General features: G+C 42.0%; 1 protein-coding gene across 2 annotated transcripts in view; it reads right to left on the bottom strand.

Moving 5' to 3' along the window:
- Positions 1–23,844, bottom strand: part of STK39 (serine/threonine kinase 39) — a 204,214-nt gene that overhangs the window by 111,389 nt on the left and 68,981 nt on the right. For both annotated transcript variants that reach the window (XM_019554213.1, XM_019554212.1), the window contains 5 exons: positions 21,630–21,739; positions 21,439–21,540; positions 16,392–16,525; positions 13,001–13,049; positions 11,440–11,505 (listed from right to left, as the gene is read on the bottom strand). In XM_019554213.1, coding sequence (XP_019409758.1) covers positions 11,440–11,505; positions 13,001–13,049; positions 16,392–16,525; positions 21,439–21,540; positions 21,630–21,739 — 461 coding nt within the window. The remainder of the gene's footprint in view (positions 1–11,439; positions 11,506–13,000; positions 13,050–16,391; positions 16,526–21,438; positions 21,541–21,629; positions 21,740–23,844) is intronic.

Here is a 23,844-nt window from a genome sequence, read left to right as displayed (position 1 = left end):
CGGTTCAGCAGGAGAAAGCTTTTCATGACAAGTCTGTCACCTCTGTAGAAGGTAGGAAAGGAAAACTGCCACCTCACTCAAGCTTTCCCTAACCTAGGACCTGCTAGTGAAACTTCTAAGTCCCAATAAATCTTTACTCATCTTCTCCCATTTCTAGTTCTTTACCCCAACTCTTCCAGGATCTTTACTTTCTCCTCTTTACAAATCTCCAAAGCTCTCTTTTCCCCAGTATTTTCTCACTCCCGATGCCTCTCATCTAACTGGCAGTACATTTTACAAGAAATAACTCTTTTCCATTCTGGTCCCACTACATTTTCTAGGGACCAGAGCACTAATTCACCCTGGCAGCATCCTGTACTGCTAAGGAATACATTGCACATAAATTGTATCAGAGGAATCAAAGCACTAAAGGTCTCCATGAAAAGGTAAAGCAACGTAAGTGGCGTCTGTCACAGATGGATCATGAATGCGTTACAAAAGCAACAAGAAAGCAGTTATATTTATACTCTCAGTGACAGTTGTTCCCATCCATTGAAACATATATATTATCAAGTTCACGTCTGATAGACCCTGTGACAAACTGGAATGAACAAGAATGGAGAAAGACCTCTGAGCAGTGAAAAATCCCAATGAAAACAAATTAGAATAAGGTCAATACACAAGCTGAATACAGAACATACAGGGAGAGCCAAAAGAAGAAAAGCAATCTGAAAGGCACCTTCCATATACTTACTTATACCAATCTACCTTTTGCTTGTGTGGGAAGAAGCCAGGGAGGGGAAGAGAGAGTCACCATGCACCTAACGCTAAAAAGAAAGACCCAGGTTTAAGCTTGTGAATTTTCACACACTGTACTTCTTAAATTCCAGCTTGCAGGACTTCAGGCATGAGAATCACTTATTCCAATGTGTCTTCTACCACAGTAAGCAAGCCCCTCCAAATAACAGGCTTCAGACAGCTCATGCAAGTTACTGAAGTGAGCCAAATTTCGTTTTAAGCTCCTCTTTCAATCCCAAGAATGGTCTTTCTGAGATACAAAACACAACTCAACTTTGCAAATAAACCAGATTCAGCAAGCCTACTACAGATATCCGTTTGTCAACAAAACAGGTAGATCACCCTCACTCTATACTGCTTCGCCTGTAACCACATATGCCTTTTTTGCTCTACTCAGGTCTCCGCTACAAGTCAACTTTGTTTCAGAGCACTGTACCCCACCTCTCACATCAGAACATAACAGGGGAGTTTGGATCCACTAGTTTCAGCATTGAAATATTGCTAAATCCATCTTATTCTGTCCCCAACTGCTCTTCCTGTAATAATGCTGCTGCCTCAATCAACCAAATTGTAGAGTTTAAATTCAGAGCTCCATCTCATCTCACATTACAGGGTTGGAAGGCAGGCAGACATTTTCCACCATACTAGGTTTAGGGGGGCAGAAGTAAGCAATGTGTACACACACTCAGTTTTGGTCCCCAAGTATGTGTAGAAGTCCAAGATATGACCTTGTTTTCTGTTCCTGAACAAGAATGCGACAGATAACCAAGCATATTTCTGTTATGCTACCAGGTTAATAATCCTGCTTTTAAATTTTGTGTTTCTCTGTTTATTAGTTATATTAAATAGAGCCTCGCCAATGCAATTTTTTAACCAGCAAACCAGCCACTTTTTTCTGTAATTCATGGTGTTTTATTGAAAAATACTTCTTTTAGGCATGAATGTTCATTTGTATGACAGAAGAATCGGAAATTTCAATCTGCAGGGTAATGGTTATTGAGTGCTTCTCAGATAGTGTGCACAACCTTCTCCCAAACAAGCCATTCTCATGGCACCCCCTAATGGCTAGTTCCTACATGCAAGAGCCACTCATGTATTTTCCCCAGCTAAAACTAAGGTAAGCAGCCTTGCAGCTAATTTTCAGGACTGGAAGGAAGCCAATTAAGAATGCAACTAATTGCCACATCAGGCACACAGACGAAAGATGAAGGACAGAGAAAAAGAAATCTCTAGCAGGACTAGTTCTGTTTCTTAGCTAGTCATATGGAAGAATTATTATTTGAAGAGCTACTGGCTACTCCTTTTGCACTCAAAATGTTCAGACATTCATGGACATTTGGGGGCAACTAGCAGCAGCGCACCTTGTGCTGGTGCTAGTTACCCCTATGGAATGCCTATACCACATGCACTCTGGCATGTGGAAAGTTACCCTGACTAGGGGAGGGGAGGCTGGGGCCAGCACTGGGATGGCCCCAGCAGCCTTATCTGGGGTCCTAGGGGCTTCCCAGGGCTGCAGTAGTGGTAATCCTAATGTGTACAGACTAGCCAACAGTGAAGTGTGCCTCCAGATGGCCTGGATCCAGCTTTGGGCGGTGGACACTGCCTCCATGCGCACTGTTCCACTATTCCCCCCTTCCCCCTCCCCCCACAGGTTTTTTTGATCCCTGGGTATTCAGGGGTCAAAAAAACCCTCCACACTGCTCCCCTGCAACATGGAGAACAATGGAACGAAGAATATAGTGCACAGCCACACTCATCTGGCTGTGGACAACATGTTCTGATCACCACTGCTATGCTTTAGCAAAGAACCTGAAAGATTACGTGACCAAACTGTTGTTTTCTTCAACCACAGAAGGTGAATACAGCTTTAGTTACAGCTTTGCTAAATAATTACTTTCCAAGGGCCAGATCCTGAAAACAAAACCAGAGAATGCTGCAATGTTTGCAATACAGCATTTGCTATTTGAATGCTTCCCTTTGCTAATAACACAACAAAATGCAAGGTATCAAATCCCTTATGTACCTTACAAGTATTATCAAAGTAAGCTCTCTCACAGATTTTTAAAACTTCATTCCAGACAAGAGTTATTTTTAATCCAATTAAAATGAAAGCTTCTGTAAAATTTTGTTCATTGCATTTTGCACCTAAGAATGTGTAGAGACCCAAATAGTTTGGGTATTATAAAATATCAACAAGGCAACTCTATTTTGACTATCAGTATAGTGTTTTCCACTCCACAAGTGAAGCCTTTTTTAAAAACAAGGCTTTCAGCCACTGTTATTATTTTAAATTTCAGTGTAGAAGACCAAATCTTATTCATTCTTCCTGTGCAGTAAGAGCAATGCATTTCAAATGCACTGCTGCCCTCTGCTGGAAAATAACTTTTAACTATAGAGTAACAATTCTATACCTTTCTGTTAGAGCTATCTATTTGATTTTTTCCTTGCACTTCATACTGTAGGTATGCAAGTACAACTTGAATACCTTAAGCCCAGAAGCTACCTTTCTTGCAAATGAAACACTTATGCCTGGCCATACACTTATTACTAATCCAGCATATCTCAACTCAAATTCTGATCCACGAATCAGCTCCAAGCACTTGTCTCTAAAACATTCAACCCCATTCCACATTTTTTAATTTCTTAGCCAGGTAGATGTTTCAGCCATTCTTATGTTCATATGTTCACATGTTTCATACTCCTAATCCTAGGACATTCTGCTCCACCTACACTGCCTTAGCAGGACTTCCAGCAACTTCCATATCACCACAACAAGAAAAGACAAAAAACCATGAGGCATGTCCCAGGAAAAACAAACAAACAACTCATAGGCAGATTTTTAAATGATTTTAAAACCATCTTGTATTGAGGGGTTACCTTTATCCAAGCTAAAGAGCATCTTGGTTGTCTCTGGATCACATTTTCCAGCTTCTCTCAAACTATAGGGGCTAGAACTCTATTTCTTTTAATGACAGCAGAGATTTTCATAAAGTTACCTAACTCTAGTGCCTAGAGATTTAAGAAAAAGCAATCTTAACACTTGCAATAACACAGTGACAAATAGCAGCATTGCTTCTGATCCATTGTGCTATCACAGCATTCCTCGTGGAGCTCATCTCTACCACCTGACTTATCAAAAAAAAAAGAAGAACAAAATAAAACGCAGAAGACAGAAACCATTTTCAATCACATTCCAGTCTTCAGCTCGATCCTGTTCACAGCTTCACATGCCTTTGCTGAATAAAGTACAGGTTCTTAGTTTGCCCCTACACATTGTGATAAGCAGGAAGTGATCTATGCTCCTCTATACCACCAAAATTTCAGAGGCTTGTACCACAAAAGGTGTGTGTATGTAGACTGAGCAACATCTGGCCAGTAAAAAGCATTTGACCTACTGTAACGGGGTAGAATTTTAGTTTAAATTCTTGAACTATATAACCTCAATGTTTAACAAAGAGAAACAAAGCCTCCACATCCCAGCCACTTCTAATATAGGGCAGACAAGGTTGTGATTCTTCTTCTTGCATTGCAGTTTGGTATCTTATTATTGAAGAAGTGAAGATTTCAATTTTTCGCAAGCAAGTATACTCTTTTAGAACGACAGCCGTCACCTTCCTGGGCATTCTCAGCAAGAGGAAAGAATCAAATAGCCATGGAAACGTTACCCTTCCCTTCAGTCCAGCTAACTGCATTAGCTCAGAGCTTTCCAAGAGGGAGATTATCTTCAGTGTGATATTTAACATATTAACCCAAGATACAACTAATGCCAAGCATTCAAAAGTTGAATCTAGCCTAGCCTAATCTCAAAAATGTTCTGGAATTAATTTAAAAATGAGAGGATTGAAAAATAAGTTTTGGGTCCTTCCCACTGATTTAATAGTTTTGTTGCTTGAAGACACTTATGCTTTTCATTCTGGTCTTATCAAAAAAAAAAAAAATCTGGCTATGCGACTCTAAAGCAGGGGTGGGCAAAATATAGTCCACAGACTAGATTTGGCCAGCCAATGGATTTTGTCCAGCCTATGGTGGGTCCCTCGGCCCTGCCTGGCCCAGATACAGGGGTGGGCAGCCCAGGCTGTGGCACGTGCAGCCAGCCCTGCTGCCCCCAGAAGTACAGCAGGGCTGGGGCAGCACAGCAGCCAGACTCACTTCCCAGGAGCCCTGGCTCCTTCCTGCTGCTGCTGCCAGCTTCCACTGCCACCACTGGACCTCTTGCTGCCTCCCACTGCCAGTCTCCATGGCCACCGCTGCCTGGGCACTTTGGCCCATCCACCCTGTACGCACCACCAAGGATGCCAGATGGAACAAGCGGACAAGGAATGGGGCTGCAGGTATGTGGGGAGCAGCATCCAGCAGCAGGACAGGTGGACAGGGCTGGGATCATAGGGCTGTGACAGCATGGGGCTGGGGCCCAGGGCAGAGCCACAATCTGCTCTCCTAATACTCCTTCCCACAGAACTGGCACCCATCACAGGGGCATGAAGGGAGCAGACAGAGGATCTGCCCCAGGTTCTGGCCCCATACCATCGCTGCCCTGAGATCCTCATCCCAGCCTCAGCCCTGCCAGCTCCCAGATGCCACTTTTCACCCACCCATAGCCCCATCCTATCCACACCCAGCTGAGCATGGGACAGAACTACTTAGGGAGTTTTGGTAGAAAGGTGCTAACCTGGTCCACAATATAGTTCACCAAAACTCCCGAAGTGGCCTTCAGCCCAAATAATGCCCATCCCTGCTGTAAAGAATACTGCTTAACCCTAGGCCAGTGGTTCCCTACATTTTTTGCTGCAACCCTAAATTGGCATCCAGCAGGACCTCCCGACCTGGCACCACAGGGGCTACTGGGAGTGGAGTGCAGCGGCAGAGGCCCACAGGCAGGGGAACTGCCATTGCCCCCTTTGTGTGTGGTGACCCCACCCTGTGCTGTGTGCATGTGCCCTTCACAACCCCACTGAGGAATAACACCCCCCACCCCCCGGTGACTCTGATTTGGGTCATACCCTGAGTTTGGGAACCAATGCACAGGTTGGCAATATATGATCCATGGGCCAGATCCTGTGGGCAAAGAAATTCTATGTGACCCAAACCAGGATGGCAGCACTATTCAGAGACAGTAGGAGAAGTGGCCATAGTGACAGCCCACAATCAGATCAAGCTGTATTAATTCAGTCCACCATTGCTAAAAGCTTATTGCTCTAGAACACTACATTTATTCATCACAAGGTAATAAAACAATGGAAGTCTGCAACATTTGAAAGGAGCTCAGGATTTTTGTCTGGTTATGTGCCAAGCAGGTAGACGCATCCTGGAGCTCATCGTTATAGCTACAACTAGAAACTTCTAAAGAAGCCATCCACACAACGTTGCTACTTAAGGGACAATTACTGTTTCACTGTAACTCAGTATTCAAGTTACAGATCGCATACTATAATTAAAATGAAAGCCATTGCCTACAGGTCTTAATGATGCAAATTAATCAAATAGGTTCTTTTAAATCCTGACAGTAGGCAACAGCTTATGTGTTAACTAATACGTAAGTCACTTGGAGTTTAAACAGCAGTGACTACCTCAAGTACCAAGATTGACTCAGAAGCCCAAAGTTTTTGGATTAATTTATGACAGTTTGATTCGGGAAATACGCTATTAGGGAGGACTCTGCTTAACTCCCACACACTCTTTCAAAGTTCCCAATGCTACAGTCATAAATAGCATATTTGGAATAGGAAAGGGGAAAACCCACAAGCAATGTAAGTCACTGCTCCTCTGACTTCACATCTTATAATGGGAATTTATTTCAGAAAAGTTCCAGAGCAGAATAGTTCATAGCAATTCTCTTTCTGAATCTGCAGTCAGAAGAAAACTGACCAAGCTGCAAATTGGCATTACTGGTTAGCTCACCGAGTTTCAATCCAGTTACTAATAGAGCTACAAGACAAAACTAACAGTCTGGTTTTGTGAACTATTTTTGTTGAAAACAAAAAACACTACTGCACAATGGAACAATTGTAGAAATAAGCTTTACATTAAAGTATATCAAATACAGTAAACTACAAGAATGACAGTCTTTCCCACAAGATTTTTTAATAGTCTCAAGTAGTTGGAAAAATGTTACTTTTTAGGGTTCTCCGAGAAACGTAAAGATATAGCTCTCAATGCCACTAAACTGGGTGCATACAAAAACTCACTAGATATATTTTTTCTCACATCTAATAAAAGGTAAAAGCTCAATACAGCATAAAGCGGGGGGGTGGGGGTGGCGGCAGGAAAGGCTCCCAAAAACTCCAAGTAAATGGAAGCTGTACTGCTTGGAATTCAACAGCTGCTTTCTGGTAATAAGAAAACCTCAACATTAACACCTGTCTCTTCTTCTCTGTAACATGCCAGTATTTAAGAGATACTTGTAATGCTGGTTATAAAATGAATATTTATTACTTGACAAACTAATTTAGTTCTGTTGTGCAAAGGTGGCAAGTCCAACTGTATTACTGCCAATCCTCAATGCTTCTTCAGTGAGGTGTTTGCATCAAATTAAAACCATCTCAACAATATCACCACTTTGGATATATGAAAATGCCAACTTATTAAACATTCAATTAGTTTTGACCTAGATATGTATTTTGTTTCTAGCATTCTCTTCCCTCTGAGGCCTTCCCAATCTCTAAACTCAGTATGAACTACTCAAGTGTGTCCACTTCATTGCTGAGTTCCAACTCCAAGAGTCATTTTCCATTTTATTCTGATCACTAAACATATTTCCAATGGAAATAAGTAACTTTTTTTTTTTTTAACCAAATATATCACTTAATCCTCCACGCAGGGAGGCAGTTTTCTTACTTCTTTCTACCATTGTCTTCATGATGATGCTAAAAGCTTCAAGCACTAAAAAAATGTAGAGGTGTTAAGCAGATTATTCCCCAATATAAAATTTAAATAATATTATTATTCAATTAGTATTTCATTAGTAGGACCTAAGGTTACTATAAAATGTTAAAAACAGTATTTTTCCCTATTTGCTTGGTAGATTTGACAGCTTTATCCAGAGTCATTTTAAATGGAAGAAACAGGATTATAAAATCACAAAATTGCCATGATCTTACACTGTATTTAAATATCCAAATTTAATTATGATTTTTCCCCACTATAACTAGGTTTCAAACAAACTGTTTCTTTAAACTCCTGAAGCAGTTTGCTCTTTTCCCTTTTAACCTAACATTGCCATTCTAGAGAATGAAATCCAGCCAAACAAAACTCCAACTAATGGCCTTAACCTAAGAGCAGACTCTTGCTCCACTGAATTCCCATTCACTCAGCAGGACTAAAACATACAAAACCCACTGCACTTCTATTCAGATTGAACCTGAATATTTTTAAAAGATACTAAGTTTGAAAATGTATATTACTGGTACAATAATAGTGAGACTCACAAAATAAAAACACTGAAGCTCATCTTAAACAATCATCTATGGAAGGTGACTAGTAAACACTGGTTATTAATAACAAGAAATCTTTAACTAAAGGTTAAGAAAATTCTTTAGAGACAAACCCTGTGCAGACAGATTAAAAATCTTACAAAGACTAGAATAAACTTTCCTGCTGGATACTGTTTCTCAATATATTCATATCCAAAAGAGCCCAGTTCTATTGAAACTGTTTTCCTCTGTCCCTTATGCCTTTTGCCAGACCAAGTCATAAGGGCTGCTTAAAAAGAAAGTCTTTGAAAGTGCTGACCTGTAGCTATTTTCTCTCAACTTTCTAATCAGATCCACTGGTCTTCTGAACTGGGTGGTTCATCTCACCACTATAATTTTTCGGGCATCTAGACCTACTGCGTCACTACTTTCATAGGTGTGCTCTGAATGATTAAAAGGTGACATTGTCTGACAGCCACCTGCACCACTGTGAGGTTACAAAGAGAAAGCAGGTAGGGCAAGAGGGGGAGATGGGCGTTCTCATCTGACTGTTCACCCTTCACCCAGTTTCCATTTGAAAACTTCTTCGTCCTCCAGAAAAAGCTCAATAGTCAAAGATTTCTTTTTTGTTAATCAGATCTTGGCCCTCAGCACACTATCCCCACATAACTATCTGATGGAGCCTTAAAGTAATGAGATCGCAAAATAGAAGATGCAGAGTTTTATTACAAGTGAGAAGTTAACTTAATGAAACTGGAAGTATTTTAGTACCATGCTAGAGAGTCTATTAAATCAGTTCTAGCATGTGTTAAACAAGATTTTATGCTAAAGAGGCAAGTTATACTCTTATCACGCAAACAAATTCAGAAAACATCTCAGTTCTACTCTTTACTACTGAAAATGCCAAAAGGGAGACAATTTATAAATTAGCTCTGTTACAAAAGTAATTTAGAATCAATAGCTTTGAATTACTAAATTAACAAAGGAGCATGCAACTGGGGGGGTGGTAATAAATTTATTACAAATTTTGTAAGATTATGCCTGTAGGGGAATAATATTTTCCCTACTTTATGTTCAACTTTACATGATAGCTAAACATGATTTAAACAAAACAGCCAGTACAAAACATTTACATAAAGCAGGAGCAAGAAATGCTACATAAAGAGAAAGGATTAAGCCAGAGTTTGGGGCACTGAGGCAATGTAATGACAAATTGTAGATGCATGGAATATTAAAATTCCTTCAGGGCAGCTCCAGTACCTATACTAGCTGTCATGCTATGGATCATTACTTCCAGGCACTCCATGCCAAGTGCTTTTAAAATATAAGAACTGATGACACATAACACTTTCCCCTCCTTGTCCCACAGACATTTGTACTTTCAGCATAAGGGTTATTTCTTACAAGAAAGACTCCTGAAAAGCATAAAAACAGGCACACTGGAAACTATAGTGAATTCAAGTTTTCATTAATAAATGTTAATATTGAGGCTTGTAAAAAATTAAAAGAATGTATCAATTCCACTAGTTGACAGCTTAAATCGAAAAACAGGTTTGAAAGTTAAACTGCATTTAGCAGATTTGTAATCTATTAGCCTCTATAGCAGCCTACAACATTTAAGGCTCACATATCTTAAAGACAAAAATAAATAAAAATAAAAGCAAAAGAAGTTGGTTTCAAAAATCCAAGAGCAAAGATTCCCACCTGTGGTCTAAGGAGTATGCGTTTGTGGGTCCATGATGAACTAACATGAAACTGCATATGCATCTCTCAAAGGAACCTGTTCTCAGATTTTCAGAAAGTATTTAAGTCATAGCTTTTGTTAATAAGCAATTCTTCAACGGGCTCTGAGGCCTCAAACTGTTAGAAGGAAAAGGTGGTGGTCTGCATGGCAACACAAAAAGCTCTAGAATGAAAACTATGGTCTAAAAACCCTTAGACAAACTCATGGTGATCCCATTTTGGTACAAGATTTAAAAGACTTGGTGAGGAGGAGAGGAGTTTGAGTCAGATTAAGGAAACTTTCACACATGCATTGCTGCCACCATATGGACAAAGTGTTGCAGTGCTCTGTACTCCTACTCCACAACATCTTACAGCTGCCTGATGCTCCCTTTCCTCTTGAGGACACAGACAACCAGACTGTCCATTCTCAACACTGATTCACCAGACCACCAAAACAATTCCCTCCATCACTATCAACCCTATCCTCCCAAAACAAAGCCATACTCTGGATACGTTAGATGAAAGAAACAATATCCTTTCAAAACTTACTCAGGATCACCACCCAACCAAACCAAGTACTGAGAGAGAGCCTGTAAAGACAGCAAATCTTCCCAGGACACCCCAAGATATTGGTGGGAAAAGTAGATGATGACACCTCTGGAAATTTCTTCCTCACTAACCTGCTTTTAGGAAAAAAGCATTGACAGCTGCAGATGCTTAGCATTTCTTAGCACTCCACAACAAGACATGGTAAATTTAATGATTACTTTAACATAAGAAAAAAGAAAAAAAACAAACCAATTTAAAAAAAAACCCAAACCCTGAGGTCCACATGTACCTAACTAGACAGCAGCTGGCTATCAGTTCCCAGTTATCAACTACTCCTGGTACACTTGCCAAAAAGGCCCAGTCCTCCATGGCTCCACTCCGTACCAGGTATAAAATAATGCAAGTTAAAGTTGGTAGAGTTTTTACCCCTTGACACCAACACTGTATTGGTAAGAATAACTACAAAGTGCTGGACAATAAATACTCTGTTAATTTGTTACACACAATTATGAACTTCCCATCTGAGATAATTACATTGAAATCCACAGGTAAGCAGGTAATTCTTAATAAATACTGTTTGCACCATTCTTAGCCTTGTATTTTGGGTTCTAAAATGAAGCCACAAATTCCTGTATTTGTGGAAATTCTGTGCTTTTTAGGAAGGAAAATATTTCCTTGCTCCTTTGTATATAAGCTTGTTGAAAAGAAAATAATGAAGTGATACCCTGCATATCTTACTGATAGCTTGTCAGGGCACAGTAAGGAAGGAAGTAAAAAATGCCCCAAGCCTATCTGGAGATGGATCAGCTTCAGAAACCAGTCATTTTAACATCAGTTACAACATTAATCATCTATGAATGTGTTAATAAAAGAATTGCTCCTTTCTACCTGTTAATTTATTAAAATGTCAATTCTTTTGTCACTTGTGCAACAATATATCCTACTGCCTAGAAAAAAGAAAAGGTGTAAAGAACTTTACCTTTTTTGCTCTTTGTGCTATATTAGGTGTTCTAGTAAGAAGCTTTTCAATCAGGTATTCTCTATTCTGGAAAGAAAGGAAAAAGCATTTAGGGCATTACATCCAATGCAAAGAGTGCAGACCAGTGAATTTGAACTAGGGCATCTCACACCTAGGCTAGGGACAGAAATTACATACAAACTGGTTATCAGAAACCGGTTCAAATCTGTAACACAACAGGGTTAAGTACAGATATTCAGGAAGTTAAACTGAGTCCAAAATGGCCACCCGATTTAAACTTTGCTCATCCCGGTGCCAACTTTACACTTACAGACGCAGCCTGACTGACTTGCAATCAATCTAATCCTGTAAATGAACACAAGTCCCTGCACACAAACCAGTCTAAAAACTGCAGAACCCAAGATATACCTGGATCTATGTAGTACCGGGCTCATTCAATTTAAGTCAAAACCAGTGCATGGAACTTCTGTCCACTTCCCCTGGGCATCCCCAGAGCTGGAAAAACTTAGCCACTGGCCCCAGCCCAGAAGCTGTTTTTTTCCCTCTTACTTTCCCCTCCATTGGTCTTGTTTTAGGCCCCTGAACCTTTGCTCAACCCCCAGCCACCCTCTCAATTCCCATGCCACAAGCTGCTCTGGATGCAGCTGCTATTATCAGCATTTACCACTGCCAGAGCTAAGCAAATAAGTCCCGGAGATGGGAGGGGAGGGAGGGATGGGGATGTAGGTTTGCTGGGGACCCTACCCCACCAGACCCCAGCCAACCCATAGATCACACCTGCCCCCCTATACCCTGGCAGACCCTCAATCCCCTTCATCCCACTAGACCCTCACCCCCGCAGCTAGCACCCTCCCATCCCAACTTGCCAAATATTGGGCACCCATTCTGAATTAACTGAACCTCCCTCTAACATTCCCAAATGTCTGTACTTAGCCCAGAAGTTCAGTGCACAAGCTGCTTTCAAAATGTCCCAAACTAGTTTATGATAAACCTGGATGGATGTAGTATTAGATGTAACTGATGTAGTTTAAATCCATTTATTGAACTTCTGTCCCAGACCCCTTCCAGATTCAAGTTAACTTACAGTCCCCCAGCATCCTAGGGTGCTTTGCAACTCCCCACCTCAACAGATGGGCGAGCTAGCCTTAGCCGAAGCTGTCTGCTCCAGCAGATCAGGGAGGCGTGATCTAGCACCACGCCCCACTGCCCCAGCTTCTGGCCCAGGCTCACTGCAGGCATGTGGCTGCATTTCCAAAATAAAAAATGAATGGCTGTTCACTTGCTTCTCAGTTCAATCTATGCAGCTTAGACTAACTTGCAAAGATGGAATCAATTCAGTCTCAGGCTTTTTGACTGTGTGTACTTAGTCCTACTGTGCAGGCCCCATGTAAGGAGGGAAGCACTATAACATACAAATTCCTTTCTGAAAATAATTTCTTGGGCACTACTCAGTTTGTAAGAGGTATGCCTCAAGTCCAAGAAAGCTGAGAACCACTGATGCAGACATTTCATGCAGATTGTAAAATGGAGCAAATTGACTTGTACAGTTAAACATTTTTACCTTGGCTTTCTGGAAGAATTTGCATTTTAAAAGTTCTGCTGCTGTGGGCCTGAAAGATCAATAAAAGATTAGAGCAAAGATTAGAGCAGTATCCCACAACTACTGTAAAAAATATTAGTGAAATAGTATGTTTCTGTCATACTTCTGAATTATTGCTGTGTATAATTTCAAATTATTTTAAAATTAATGATAGATGTGCTCCTTCACTGAACACATGTATTACAATAATGATGTGCCTAGATATTAATGACATGGAATACAATAAATATCCTGATAGTCTGACACTTTCCTTTATAATACATGCATACTGGATGATTGAACCAAGGTTTAAACAATTTCCTTTCATCCATAAGAACATAATATATGCTCCCCTAAATAACTTATTTCATGTGCCTAAACTCTACTCCAACTCATCGGCTTCTACAGGTGAAAGGGTAATTTATTTTATTTTTTAAGAACGGTAGCATCAGGTATTGGCAACTGCAGTTTTTTGGTGATGGGGACAGATGTCAACAAGGAACTAGACTGAGCTTTATCAATTTGTTTCATAAACCAACAAAAGCTGACAATTGTGCTTCTAGCCCCTGACTACAAGAAAAGCCCAAAGTAATGGCCCAGAGGTCTAAATTTAATCCTTTCAGTTACCTATTCAGTGAGTACCCACACTTCCCCACCTAAATATATCAAGTTTGAAATCTATAGCAATTTAACTCAAAAGAAGTTACCAGTTTCTTCCCACAAAAGCTGCATATAAAGGTTTAGCCTGAAGGTGTTGCTCTTTCTAAAGGAGCTCCCTACCACTTAACTTCCAACTAATGTTAAAGCAAATACCTAATTAATACCTATAGCTGGCTGCCAAGCAAAACAAGTCCAAGTGGGTTCTCCCCCATAAATAATTTCAGCAACAACAAAACCTAACATTTTTGCCCAAAATCAAAAATATTTTTATTTGAAAATGTTGCTTTGGTGCCTGAGGTAAACTATAGTTCAGGTGCTTCATTAACTAAGGCTCACTGGTCAAATAATACATGTGATGAGGCATCAGTCTCTCACACAAGAGTCTGGAAACAGTAAGGTCATATGGTAAAGCTAAACTAAGCTATAGCAATCTTGAGTGTTCAGACCCAGGCCCAATCATTTTAAGCCAACTCTGAAGATTAGACAAACCTAAGTGGAAAGGCATCGTGAGTGCTAGTACTCTGACATTTGCATATCAGCATGGGTAATGCAAAATGAGTAACTCCTAAAAACTCCACTACCAACAGTAAACACTACTGTATGAACTCAAACCCAAGATGAGAGTCTTTCTATCCCCATGTTAAACTAGGGGGGAAGGAGGAAGGAACCTCATCTTGGTTTTGAATACAAGGCAGCAGCAGGGGCAGGTAGCTGCTGCAGCTCCTGCTCCAGCTCTGGGCCCAGGTGTAACCTTGGGTCAGGGTCAGAGTCAGACCTGTAGCCACTGCCCACCTCTACTCCCTGGCTGCCTACCATCCAGCTCTGGCAGAGCTCCAATTCTGTGCCAGCCCAAGACAAAGAATAAGTAATTGCTCTGGCCCCAGCCCCACCCTGGTAGCAGCAGCAACAATACAAGCAGTTCTGGCTCCAGGACTAGGCTGGAGCTGCCACCACTACAATGGCTGCTACATGGCCAGGCAGGAGCTGGAACAACCATGTGTTCTGTGCCTCCAGCTGGAGCGTGGCTAGGGCTGGAGCTAAAGGGTTAACAGTGGCAGTAGATAGATCACCAATAATTAGATTCTGTACATGGAAAAACATCTACCACTCATCTTTATAAATGTTCCATGTATAGTATCCAATTATCAGGAGGTCGTCTTAAATTCCAAGTTGATTTGTATTCAGGTAAAAAGAGTATGTTATATTTTGGACTAAGAGAAGAATACTGTAACTGTTATATCTTAGCATGACAATTATGTTTATACACCAATATAATCTTGCCCTGAAAACAGCTTGTCTCTGTATCCTAAAAACAGCTGGACTTCCTGTAACACACTTCAATCTAAATCTTAAGCAGTCTACAAGTTGAAGGGTTGAGCTGAAAAGGATCAGAGTCCAGAGACTCAGATTTAAAGAGGCAGACTGCAAGAGGCTCTGGAATCTGAAAATAGTGCACATATGATCCCCGAGACAAAAGAAAGTATCTAAAGAATGGTCGGAAATTAACGTGTTTTCTTGTAGTTTACACTCTTTTTTCCCTAACTATTCTTGGTGCTCCCTATTTTTCCCTGCTCTCAGGTCCTAGATCCAATTCTAAATTACTGGAGCTAGAGATGAGAATAGGACATGCTACATCTAATTCACAATTATTTTATTCTGGGTTTTTAAGTTACTATGAGACCCGTGAAATCAAACTATATAATTATACCATAATTGGCCCCACTTTTCTTTACACAAGAATCTTACAATGCTAGTAATGAAACCCCCCACCCTCAAAAGAGGGGTTAAGTAACATATTAATACCTTGGGGAATATGCTATTTACAGAAAGTGCCTCCTTCACAACTTCAGCAAAAGCAAATCTACAAAATGGGTTTCTACAAAAATGACTATGATTAAAATGAAATGGGGGGAAATCACCCTGAAACTTTACTAGCAATCTAGCAAGGTAGACTTTTGGAAGGTTTTCATTATCTGGATTTTTCTCAGGTGACAAAAACAGAGTTATGCTGAGTGCACAGAAGCAAAGGAAATGCATAACCCTACGTTAACACACACCCTTCCCATTGATTATATTACCTAAAACAAACAAAAAACCCTTAATATTCTCTAAAGTAATCTTGTCACATAGCACATATAGCACATTCTACAGTTGGAAATGAGATCAGATCATAAAAGGAAAAAAGAAACCTGTAAGCATTTTCTGCAGTAGAGTCAAGTGGACAGTATGTTTGGTTATTAACATCTGAGTTTGCTCCAGTCATGTTGATCAGATGACCTACAGAAGTTGTGGAACTTGCTTCATTGGAAGTTTTTAAGTTCAGGGGAGACAAATGTTTGTCCAGAATGGCAAGAACAGATATTCCTGCCTTGAGCAGTTGACTCAATGGCATTATGAAGTCCCTTCCAGCCCTATTTTTTTCTTTAAACAAATAGGTCTTAAAACATGAGTTTCTATAAGATATTACGATTTGTTGATTTCAGGTTAGCAGCTGTAAACTCTTCAAGGTAGGGACTCAGTACAACAGTGAGCAGTGCTCAATACAGTAGAATATTTGCCACTAGCCTATTAAATCCACCAGTCTTGTGCATGGCAAATGGTTGATGATAGTTTTCTCCAGCTTAAAGACCAATGGTTGATATTTAAAAAGAACTTTTAAAATAATTAAAATTTGGAGTACCTTATAAAAAATCTGTTTTATACAATGACATACCTCTTGGAAGGGTCTTTTTGAAGGCATAGTGAAATAAGTTTTCTAAAGGATTTGCCATACTTTTTCATCATTTCTTTATCTTCTACACCTGTCTCTAAAGTGGGAGGGTCATTTTGCAATGTCAGCATTAACACCTGTAGTAAAACCAGAAAGGTAACAACATAAGTGTCTCAGTAAAACTAATACAGCAGAGTACTGTAGAAGACACATATATTCGACACTCAAACAATAATTTTCATGTTTTTCAAAATATCACGTTACTACACAAAAATTTGCTTATAGCAATTAGAATATATTAAAGAATGTCTTTGATTTAGGGGACTCATTTACTAATAAGAGTTTCACGTGACATCCAATTATGGCATCACTCCCTCTAAATCTGACAAATTATGGTCCCTGCCAGATATACAGATAAAGGTGAGACAGGAGCTGATGTGTGATCCACACATGGCAAGGAACCGTGATCCCATCACACCTTATTCCTGGTGCAGGGTTAGCCCAGGATCATGATCCAGCACTCCCCCCACACCAACAAATACCAAGCTTCCATGGCTAGGAGCCTGAAGCCGATTCCGGCTCCTAGCTGGAGGGGCGGACCGTGCAATCCTGAGGCTAGGAACCTACAGCTGATGGGGCTTGCAGCTGCAGGGGCGCACCATGAGCTCCCATAGTTGTGAGACCCATCAGTTGCAGACTACAAGCCTTGGGGGCACGTGGTGTGCCCCTGCAGCTGGGAGTCCATATCAGCTGACATGACTCTCAACCACAGGCACACAGGATACGCTGCCATGGCTGGGATCAGCTGTTGGAAGTCCTAGCCACAGGGGTGCATAGTGGACTCCCATGGCTAAGAATTCCATCAGCTGCAGGCTCTGGGCTGCAGGAGCGCATGGTGCTCCCTGCTGCTGGGAGCCCTGGAAGTGCAAGGTGCGCCCCTGTGGCTGAGAGCCCTGCCAGCAGTGAGCTCCCAGCCACAGAAGTGCATGATCCACCCCTGTGGCTGAGAGCCTGGATCAGCTGCAGGCTTATGTGCCCCCATCAGCTGACAGGGCTCCCAGCCACAAAGGGGTACCAGGCCACACATTCACTTAATGGTGTGACAGGAATGAGGCACAAACTTATTACACATTTTTTGTGGAAAAACTTATGGCTTATTCCTTGTTTTACCGTGCCATTAACTGACTATGTAGCCAGGTCACAACTGAACTGGTTAATCATATCTTAAGTGTAACATATGGTAGGGGCCATAAACCCACTTCATCATCTTAAGAATCTATGATCTTCAGAAATAATTTACATATTATGCCAAATGGTACTACCCAATAACAAACTATTCTATAACTATAAATAATTTATAGTACAGGTGTATATATAAGCCAAGAGATAAGTGAAGACAGAGAGAGAGACAGAAAGACTGTACAAGTGACCCATACAAATTTACAAAGCAAGTTGGCTGTTAGCAGATACATGCCTACGACAAAGATAGGATGGCAATAATAGAGGAAATTAAAATAGTCTTTGAAGGGTGAAATACAGAATCTGGATCATTGTTTCAGCTCCAAGTCAGGATAACAAAAAGCTTCATTAAATAGTAGGAGCAAAACATGCAGGGAGCATGAAGTCAACACCAAGTAAGTTATGCAAACTTAACAGAAAGTTAAAAAAGCACATCACCAGAAAAGTGCACTGCAATTAGCAAAACGTGACAGGCCAAAGACATTTAATATAAAGGTTACTCAGAGTTAGATTAAACCTAAACCTTTCACTTTGACATATGGTGCCTCTATATCCATAGTCTTATGATACCTAGCCAATTCCAACCAGCCCTCAGCTAGGCAAGGAAGCAATCTTATACAGAGGGTCATCTGGTATGTCCCAACAGCTGAAGCTCCCTCCCCAGTGCTTAATCAATGACTGCCCCTTCTGCACCTTCTCTATGGGCAACCATGAAGCTAAATTGGTTAAGCCCATCATGCTATGCCTTTAAGCAGTTTTTCAGAAGGGATGATAGTTTCCTGCCTGTTCTATAGGGCCTGATGACATGACCATAGAGGCAAATGACTTTTCTAAACCAACACAGTCGAAAACTTCCTGGTGATCTGCATGTGGCACAGGATTTTCCATACTCTCTTTTACTCTTTTTGCAGTAGTCAGTCAGCTCCTCAGACAGGTGATTTTCCTGTGATTTGAATCTTCCAGGAGAAGGACCTCCTTAAAAAACATGTAATCAGCAGGTACTGTCACCAAGACAGATTTTTCCTGCACTTTTCATCTTTTCAGGTATCAATGCATATGCTTATTCTGTTGAAATGCCATACTATGGATAGAAAAATCATCTGGACTATCACCTGCATCCTGCACTATTTTTCTGTGATGGCACATTAATTCCTTTTTCAAGCATCCTAGGCAGTCTGAAAAGGTTGTGTAAAGAAGAATAGTACATACAGGACACATCTACACGGGACACTAAAACTGAAGTAGACTAATTCTACTGTACATTAGCATGTCATGGTGAAAGCTGTGCTAATGCGCTAATAAGCAGTAGAATTAGTCTACTGCGTATTAGTGTCACCTAAAAGACATGCACTGGCACTACTGAGCTGTAGCGCCAATTACTGCACATTAAGTTTATTACCTGTAATTACCTTAACTCATCTGTTCTAAAGCCATTAGATAAAGAGCTTTTACTAGGTCAATTTTCATTCACAAACCTTCTTATTTAAACAAAGTTTTCCTACTAAGATGCATCTTACAGTGTTCTGTTCACAGAAAAGAATCGAAATCAAGACTTACTTAGGTTAAAGTAAAGCTCAGGTACAATGTAGCTATTTATTAAGGTATAACAGAAAACATTTAACTAATTAGTCATTAATTAATCAACTTGAAGACATATTGTAATTTTTGTAGTAAATTCTAAAAATCTGCATGCAAGCCTTCAAGTTTGCCAAATTTAAAAATCATTTACAGCTACTTTCTCCCATCTTTAAGAATAAATACTAGCTTAATAAATTTGATATTTCATATAATTGTTTATTTAAGGACTTCAAAGTTTTTTTTACATGCAAAAAATCTTATTTAAAAAGCCATGAAGTTTCATCACTTTTTGATAGATTAACAGTAATAAAGTACAATTACATTCCAAAGTGGCACCACATAAGCAGCCCTGACCTGTACTTTCATTACTCCTGACATATACTTCCTTAAAGATCTGTGCTCTCAGAAATGACCAACACTACAGTATTTGGTATGGGTTCAACATATACCCAAGACTGTAAAACTCTTTAGAGAGATTAAGTCAGATTCTACTCAGGCTGCACAACAGGATTGCAAACTATATTCTGCTTACTACTGACATAGAAGATGGGACCTTCCTATGCCAGGTGGCCACAACAGCCCTCCAGTTAAGAGGAAGGAGGACCCAGGAAACTATAGGCCAGTTAGTCTTACCTTGATCCTAGGCAAGCTGTTCGAGAAAATTATGGCACACATCCATGAGGGGCCAGCAGGGGATTTCATGCTTAGGGGCAACCAACACGGTTTTATCAGTGGCAGGTCCTGTCAGACCAACCTGGGGTAGCAGTGGACATAGTCTTCCTGGACTTCCAGAAGGCATTTGACACTGTCTCTCACCCCGTTCTCATTAAGAAACTGGGGGGCTGTGGTGACGATGCCCACATAGTCAATTGGGTCGCCAACTGGCTGGTGGGCCGCACCCAGAGGGTGGTGGTGGATGGGTCCTTCTCAACCTGGAGGGATGTGGGCAGTGGGGTTCCGCAGGGCTCGGTCCTCGGGCCCGCACTGTTCAACATCTTCATCAGGGATTTGGATGAGGGGGTAAAAAGCACCCTGTTCAAATTTGCTGATGACACTAAGATGTGGGGGGATGTGGGCACACTAGAAGGAAACAACAGGCTTCAATCAGACCTAGACAGGCTACAAGGGTGGACAGCTGTGAATAGGATGGGATTCAACACAGACAAGTGCAAGGTGATGTACCTGGGGAGGAACAACCGGCACCATACCTACAGGTTGGGGAACTCCCCTCTTGTCAGCACGGAGGCAGAAAAGGATCTTGGAGACATCATTGACTCCAAGATGAACATGGGCCGGCAGTGTGGGGATGCAGTCAGAAAGGCCAACCGTACTTTGTCATGCATCCACAGATGCATCTCAAGCAGGTCCAAAGAGGTGTTCCTCCCCCTCTATGCAGCACTGGTTAGGCCGCAACTGGAGTACTGCGTCCAGTTCTGGGCGTCGCACTTCAAGAGATGTGGACAGCATGGAGAGGGTCCAGAGGAGGACCACTCGCATGATCAGGGGACAGCAGGGCAGGCCCTATGAGGAGAAGCTATGGGACCTGAACCTGTTCAGCCTCCAAAAGAGAAGGCTGAGGGGGGATCTAGTGGCCTGTTATAAATTAGTCAGGGGGGATCAGCGGGCATTGGGGGAGTCACTGTTCCCCCAAGCACTGCCAGGAGTGACCGGGAATAATAGTCACAAGCTGGCAGAGGGCAGGTTTAGGCTAAATATCAGGAAGCACTCCTTCATGGTCAGGGCGGCTAGGATCTGGAACCAACTTCCAAGAAAGGTGGTCCTGGCTCCTACCCTGGGGGTGTTTAAGAGGAGGTTGGATGAACATCTTGCTGGGGTTGTTTGACCCCAGTATTATTATTTCCTGCCATGGCGGGGAGTCGAACTAGATAATCTACTCAGGTCCCTTCCGACCCTAGCCACTATGAAACTATGAAAATAAACGTACTGCTAATTGCATAAAATTTGTTCAGAAGTATAAGAGACGCACATGATAACCTTCAGAAAGTAGCTCTGTCACTGTGGAACTAAGTATACATTACCAAGCTTGTTCAATAAGAGAGGCAAAGGAAGACCAAACAAACAACCCAAGCATACCATCTCCTAGTTCTCTGCTACTTTGAATCCTTAAAAACTCATTCTCTAAAGAGAAATGCCAGAAACATAAGCAGTGCAATGAACCAGAATTCAATTTACATAACGTTAAAAATTATAGATGCTTTCTAATGGTAATTACTTTCATTGGAGGATATTTGTGGTAAGGTGCAGCTCCTGTTGCTAATTCAATGGCAGTTATTCCAAAACTCCACATATCGGCCTTGAAGTCATAACCTCTCACCTAACGCAAGGCAAAAAAAAAAAAGTTTTAATGTAACATTACATGTTCTAGAAATCATCACAAAATCAATTAATAAATGATGAGGATACCTGCTCCATGACTTCAGGTGCCATCCAACACGGGGTACCAACAAACGTTTTTCTTACTTTGTTACGAGTAACATCACCTCCTGTTGCTAAAAAAGCACTAACACCAAAATCTGGAAGAAAAGGTGGGGTGGGGACAGGGGTTGTGGGGGGAGAGAAGAGGAAAGGCCAAATGAATTATGAACTACCGGTGCCGAAACAGAACAATTTTTTTTTAATTAGTCCAGTCATTGAGTTTTAAATTCAGTTGCAAAGTTGACCTTTTCACTGCTGCTGAAACACTGTAGACATGTAATGTAGCAATGTCACCTTCATAAAATACCTGCTTTTAACCAGATAGTTTCCAAAATGTAAGGCAACCTGGAAATGCAGAATGGAGTCAGTGGCCTGGCTAGGCTGGTAAGGTATGCACTCAACATGTGGACCAGCCTTGTTTACACTTTGAGCTTTATCTTAGAATGCCCTTTTCTGCTGCAGGAATAGAAAACCTAGGTAAAACTACTGTCACTGAAGCAGATTTCCAAATAAGCGCCTTCCATATCAGACTTCCTCAGCATGCTGAATAAGATTTGATGAGGAGAATATTTAGATCTATTACCATCTGTACTCCAAAGGAACTAGATCTACAAAAGGACCATTGTACACCAAATGAAATTTGCACTTGCTTTCCACCATTTTCTATTTCTAATTTTTTAATCTTTTCTGGATTTGCTTATTTTCTAGAATTTCTTCTCAATTTTGATAATTCCCCACTTCCCTCCTGCTTCTTGGGGTCTGGGCCCTCTCCCCCCCACCACCGCAGCAGCATGGGGAGGGGAGGAACAGGCCCAGGCCCGATGCAGAAGACCCGACCTGAGGGTGGGGAGTAGCAGGCACACCACGGCGGGGGGGAGGGAGGGGATCTGTGGGCCTGGGACGACCTGGAGGCAGCAAAGGGATGAAAGAAGAGGGCTTAGGGCCGATCTGGGGGAGGTAGGGTAGGGTAGGAAAGGAGCGGACCCGGGCCTAAGGTGAGGGAGGAGGCCTGCTCCTCCTCTCTCCCCGCTGCTGCCGTGTCAGGCCAGGCCTGCTGTCCCCCACCACCGGGCTGGCATCTCCCCACACCCTCACATCAGTAAGGCCCACTCCTCCCCTCCTCCCACTGTCACATTGACCAGGGTCCACTCTTTCCCTGTTCCTGCTGGTGTGGCACACCCGCTCCTCCCCCTCCCTCCCGCTGTGTCGGCCCTGCAGGTGGCAACTATGGAAGGGGGGAGGGGCAGACTGAGGCCAGCGCTGGTGGCCTCATGCCCCCCCCACAGTGTCCTGACCCCACTCTCCCCCTGTGCCGCCACCGCCACCACCTCCAAGGAGCAAGGGGGGAGGAGAAGGCCAGCTCTGGTGGCCTCGCCCCCCCACTCCCTCCTGGCCCCCTGCAGGAAGCAGGGCATGGGGAGGCAAGGCCAGCACTGCTGTTCCGTCCGCTCCGTTCCATCCCCATTGTATCCACTCCATTGCCGCCTCCGCTGGCCTCGCCCCTCCGCTCTGTCCCATGTCCCCACCATCATGGCGGCGCTCCGCCACATCACCACCTCCTGTCTGAATGCTGTATTCACACTGACTGGCTGTTTCATTCAGCCAATCAGAGCATGAATGAAGACTTATGAACAGACAGAAAAATTAAGGCTTTTATAATATTAGAATACATCTATCTATCTGTCCAGGAACATTTTGAGAACCCAAAGAAACAAGTTAAATCCCAACCGAAAAAGACAATGTGACCAAAACAGGGTTGGGCTCTTGCTCAAAAACCCAACAACTATGGGAAAAACAATGCACTATTTTTTCTACTATACAATCTCCCCCCCTCCCCCCCCAGAAGCATCTCAGATTTGTTTATTAATCTGTTCAATTTCTTAAATGAATGCAGCATCTGGACACATCTAGCACTCTTGCAATCATAAGACAAGAGCTACTTTAAGTATTTTGCCTCTGTAGAGAAAATAAGAACTTCATGCTGCTGGACTGCAAGATATTAATAAGTGTTCTGTACTTTAGTTATAGTTTCATAGTTTCTAGGGTCGGAAGGGAGCTGAGCAGATCATCCAGTCCAACCCCCTGCCATGGCAGGAAATAATACTGGGGTCAAATGACCCCAGCAAGATGTGCATCTAACCTCCTCTTAAAGACCCCCAGGGTAGGAGCCTGCACCACTTCTCTTGGAAGTTGGTTCCAGACC

The sequence above is a fragment of the Crocodylus porosus genome, unplaced genomic scaffold, assembly GCF_001723895.1.
Source record: "Crocodylus porosus isolate Cpor-Errol unplaced genomic scaffold, CroPor_comp1, whole genome shotgun sequence".
In the NCBI taxonomy this organism is placed as follows: domain Eukaryota; kingdom Metazoa; phylum Chordata; order Crocodylia; family Crocodylidae; genus Crocodylus; species Crocodylus porosus.
Note: the sequence above shows the minus strand (reverse complement) of the source record. Positions and strands in the feature narration are given on the sequence as shown.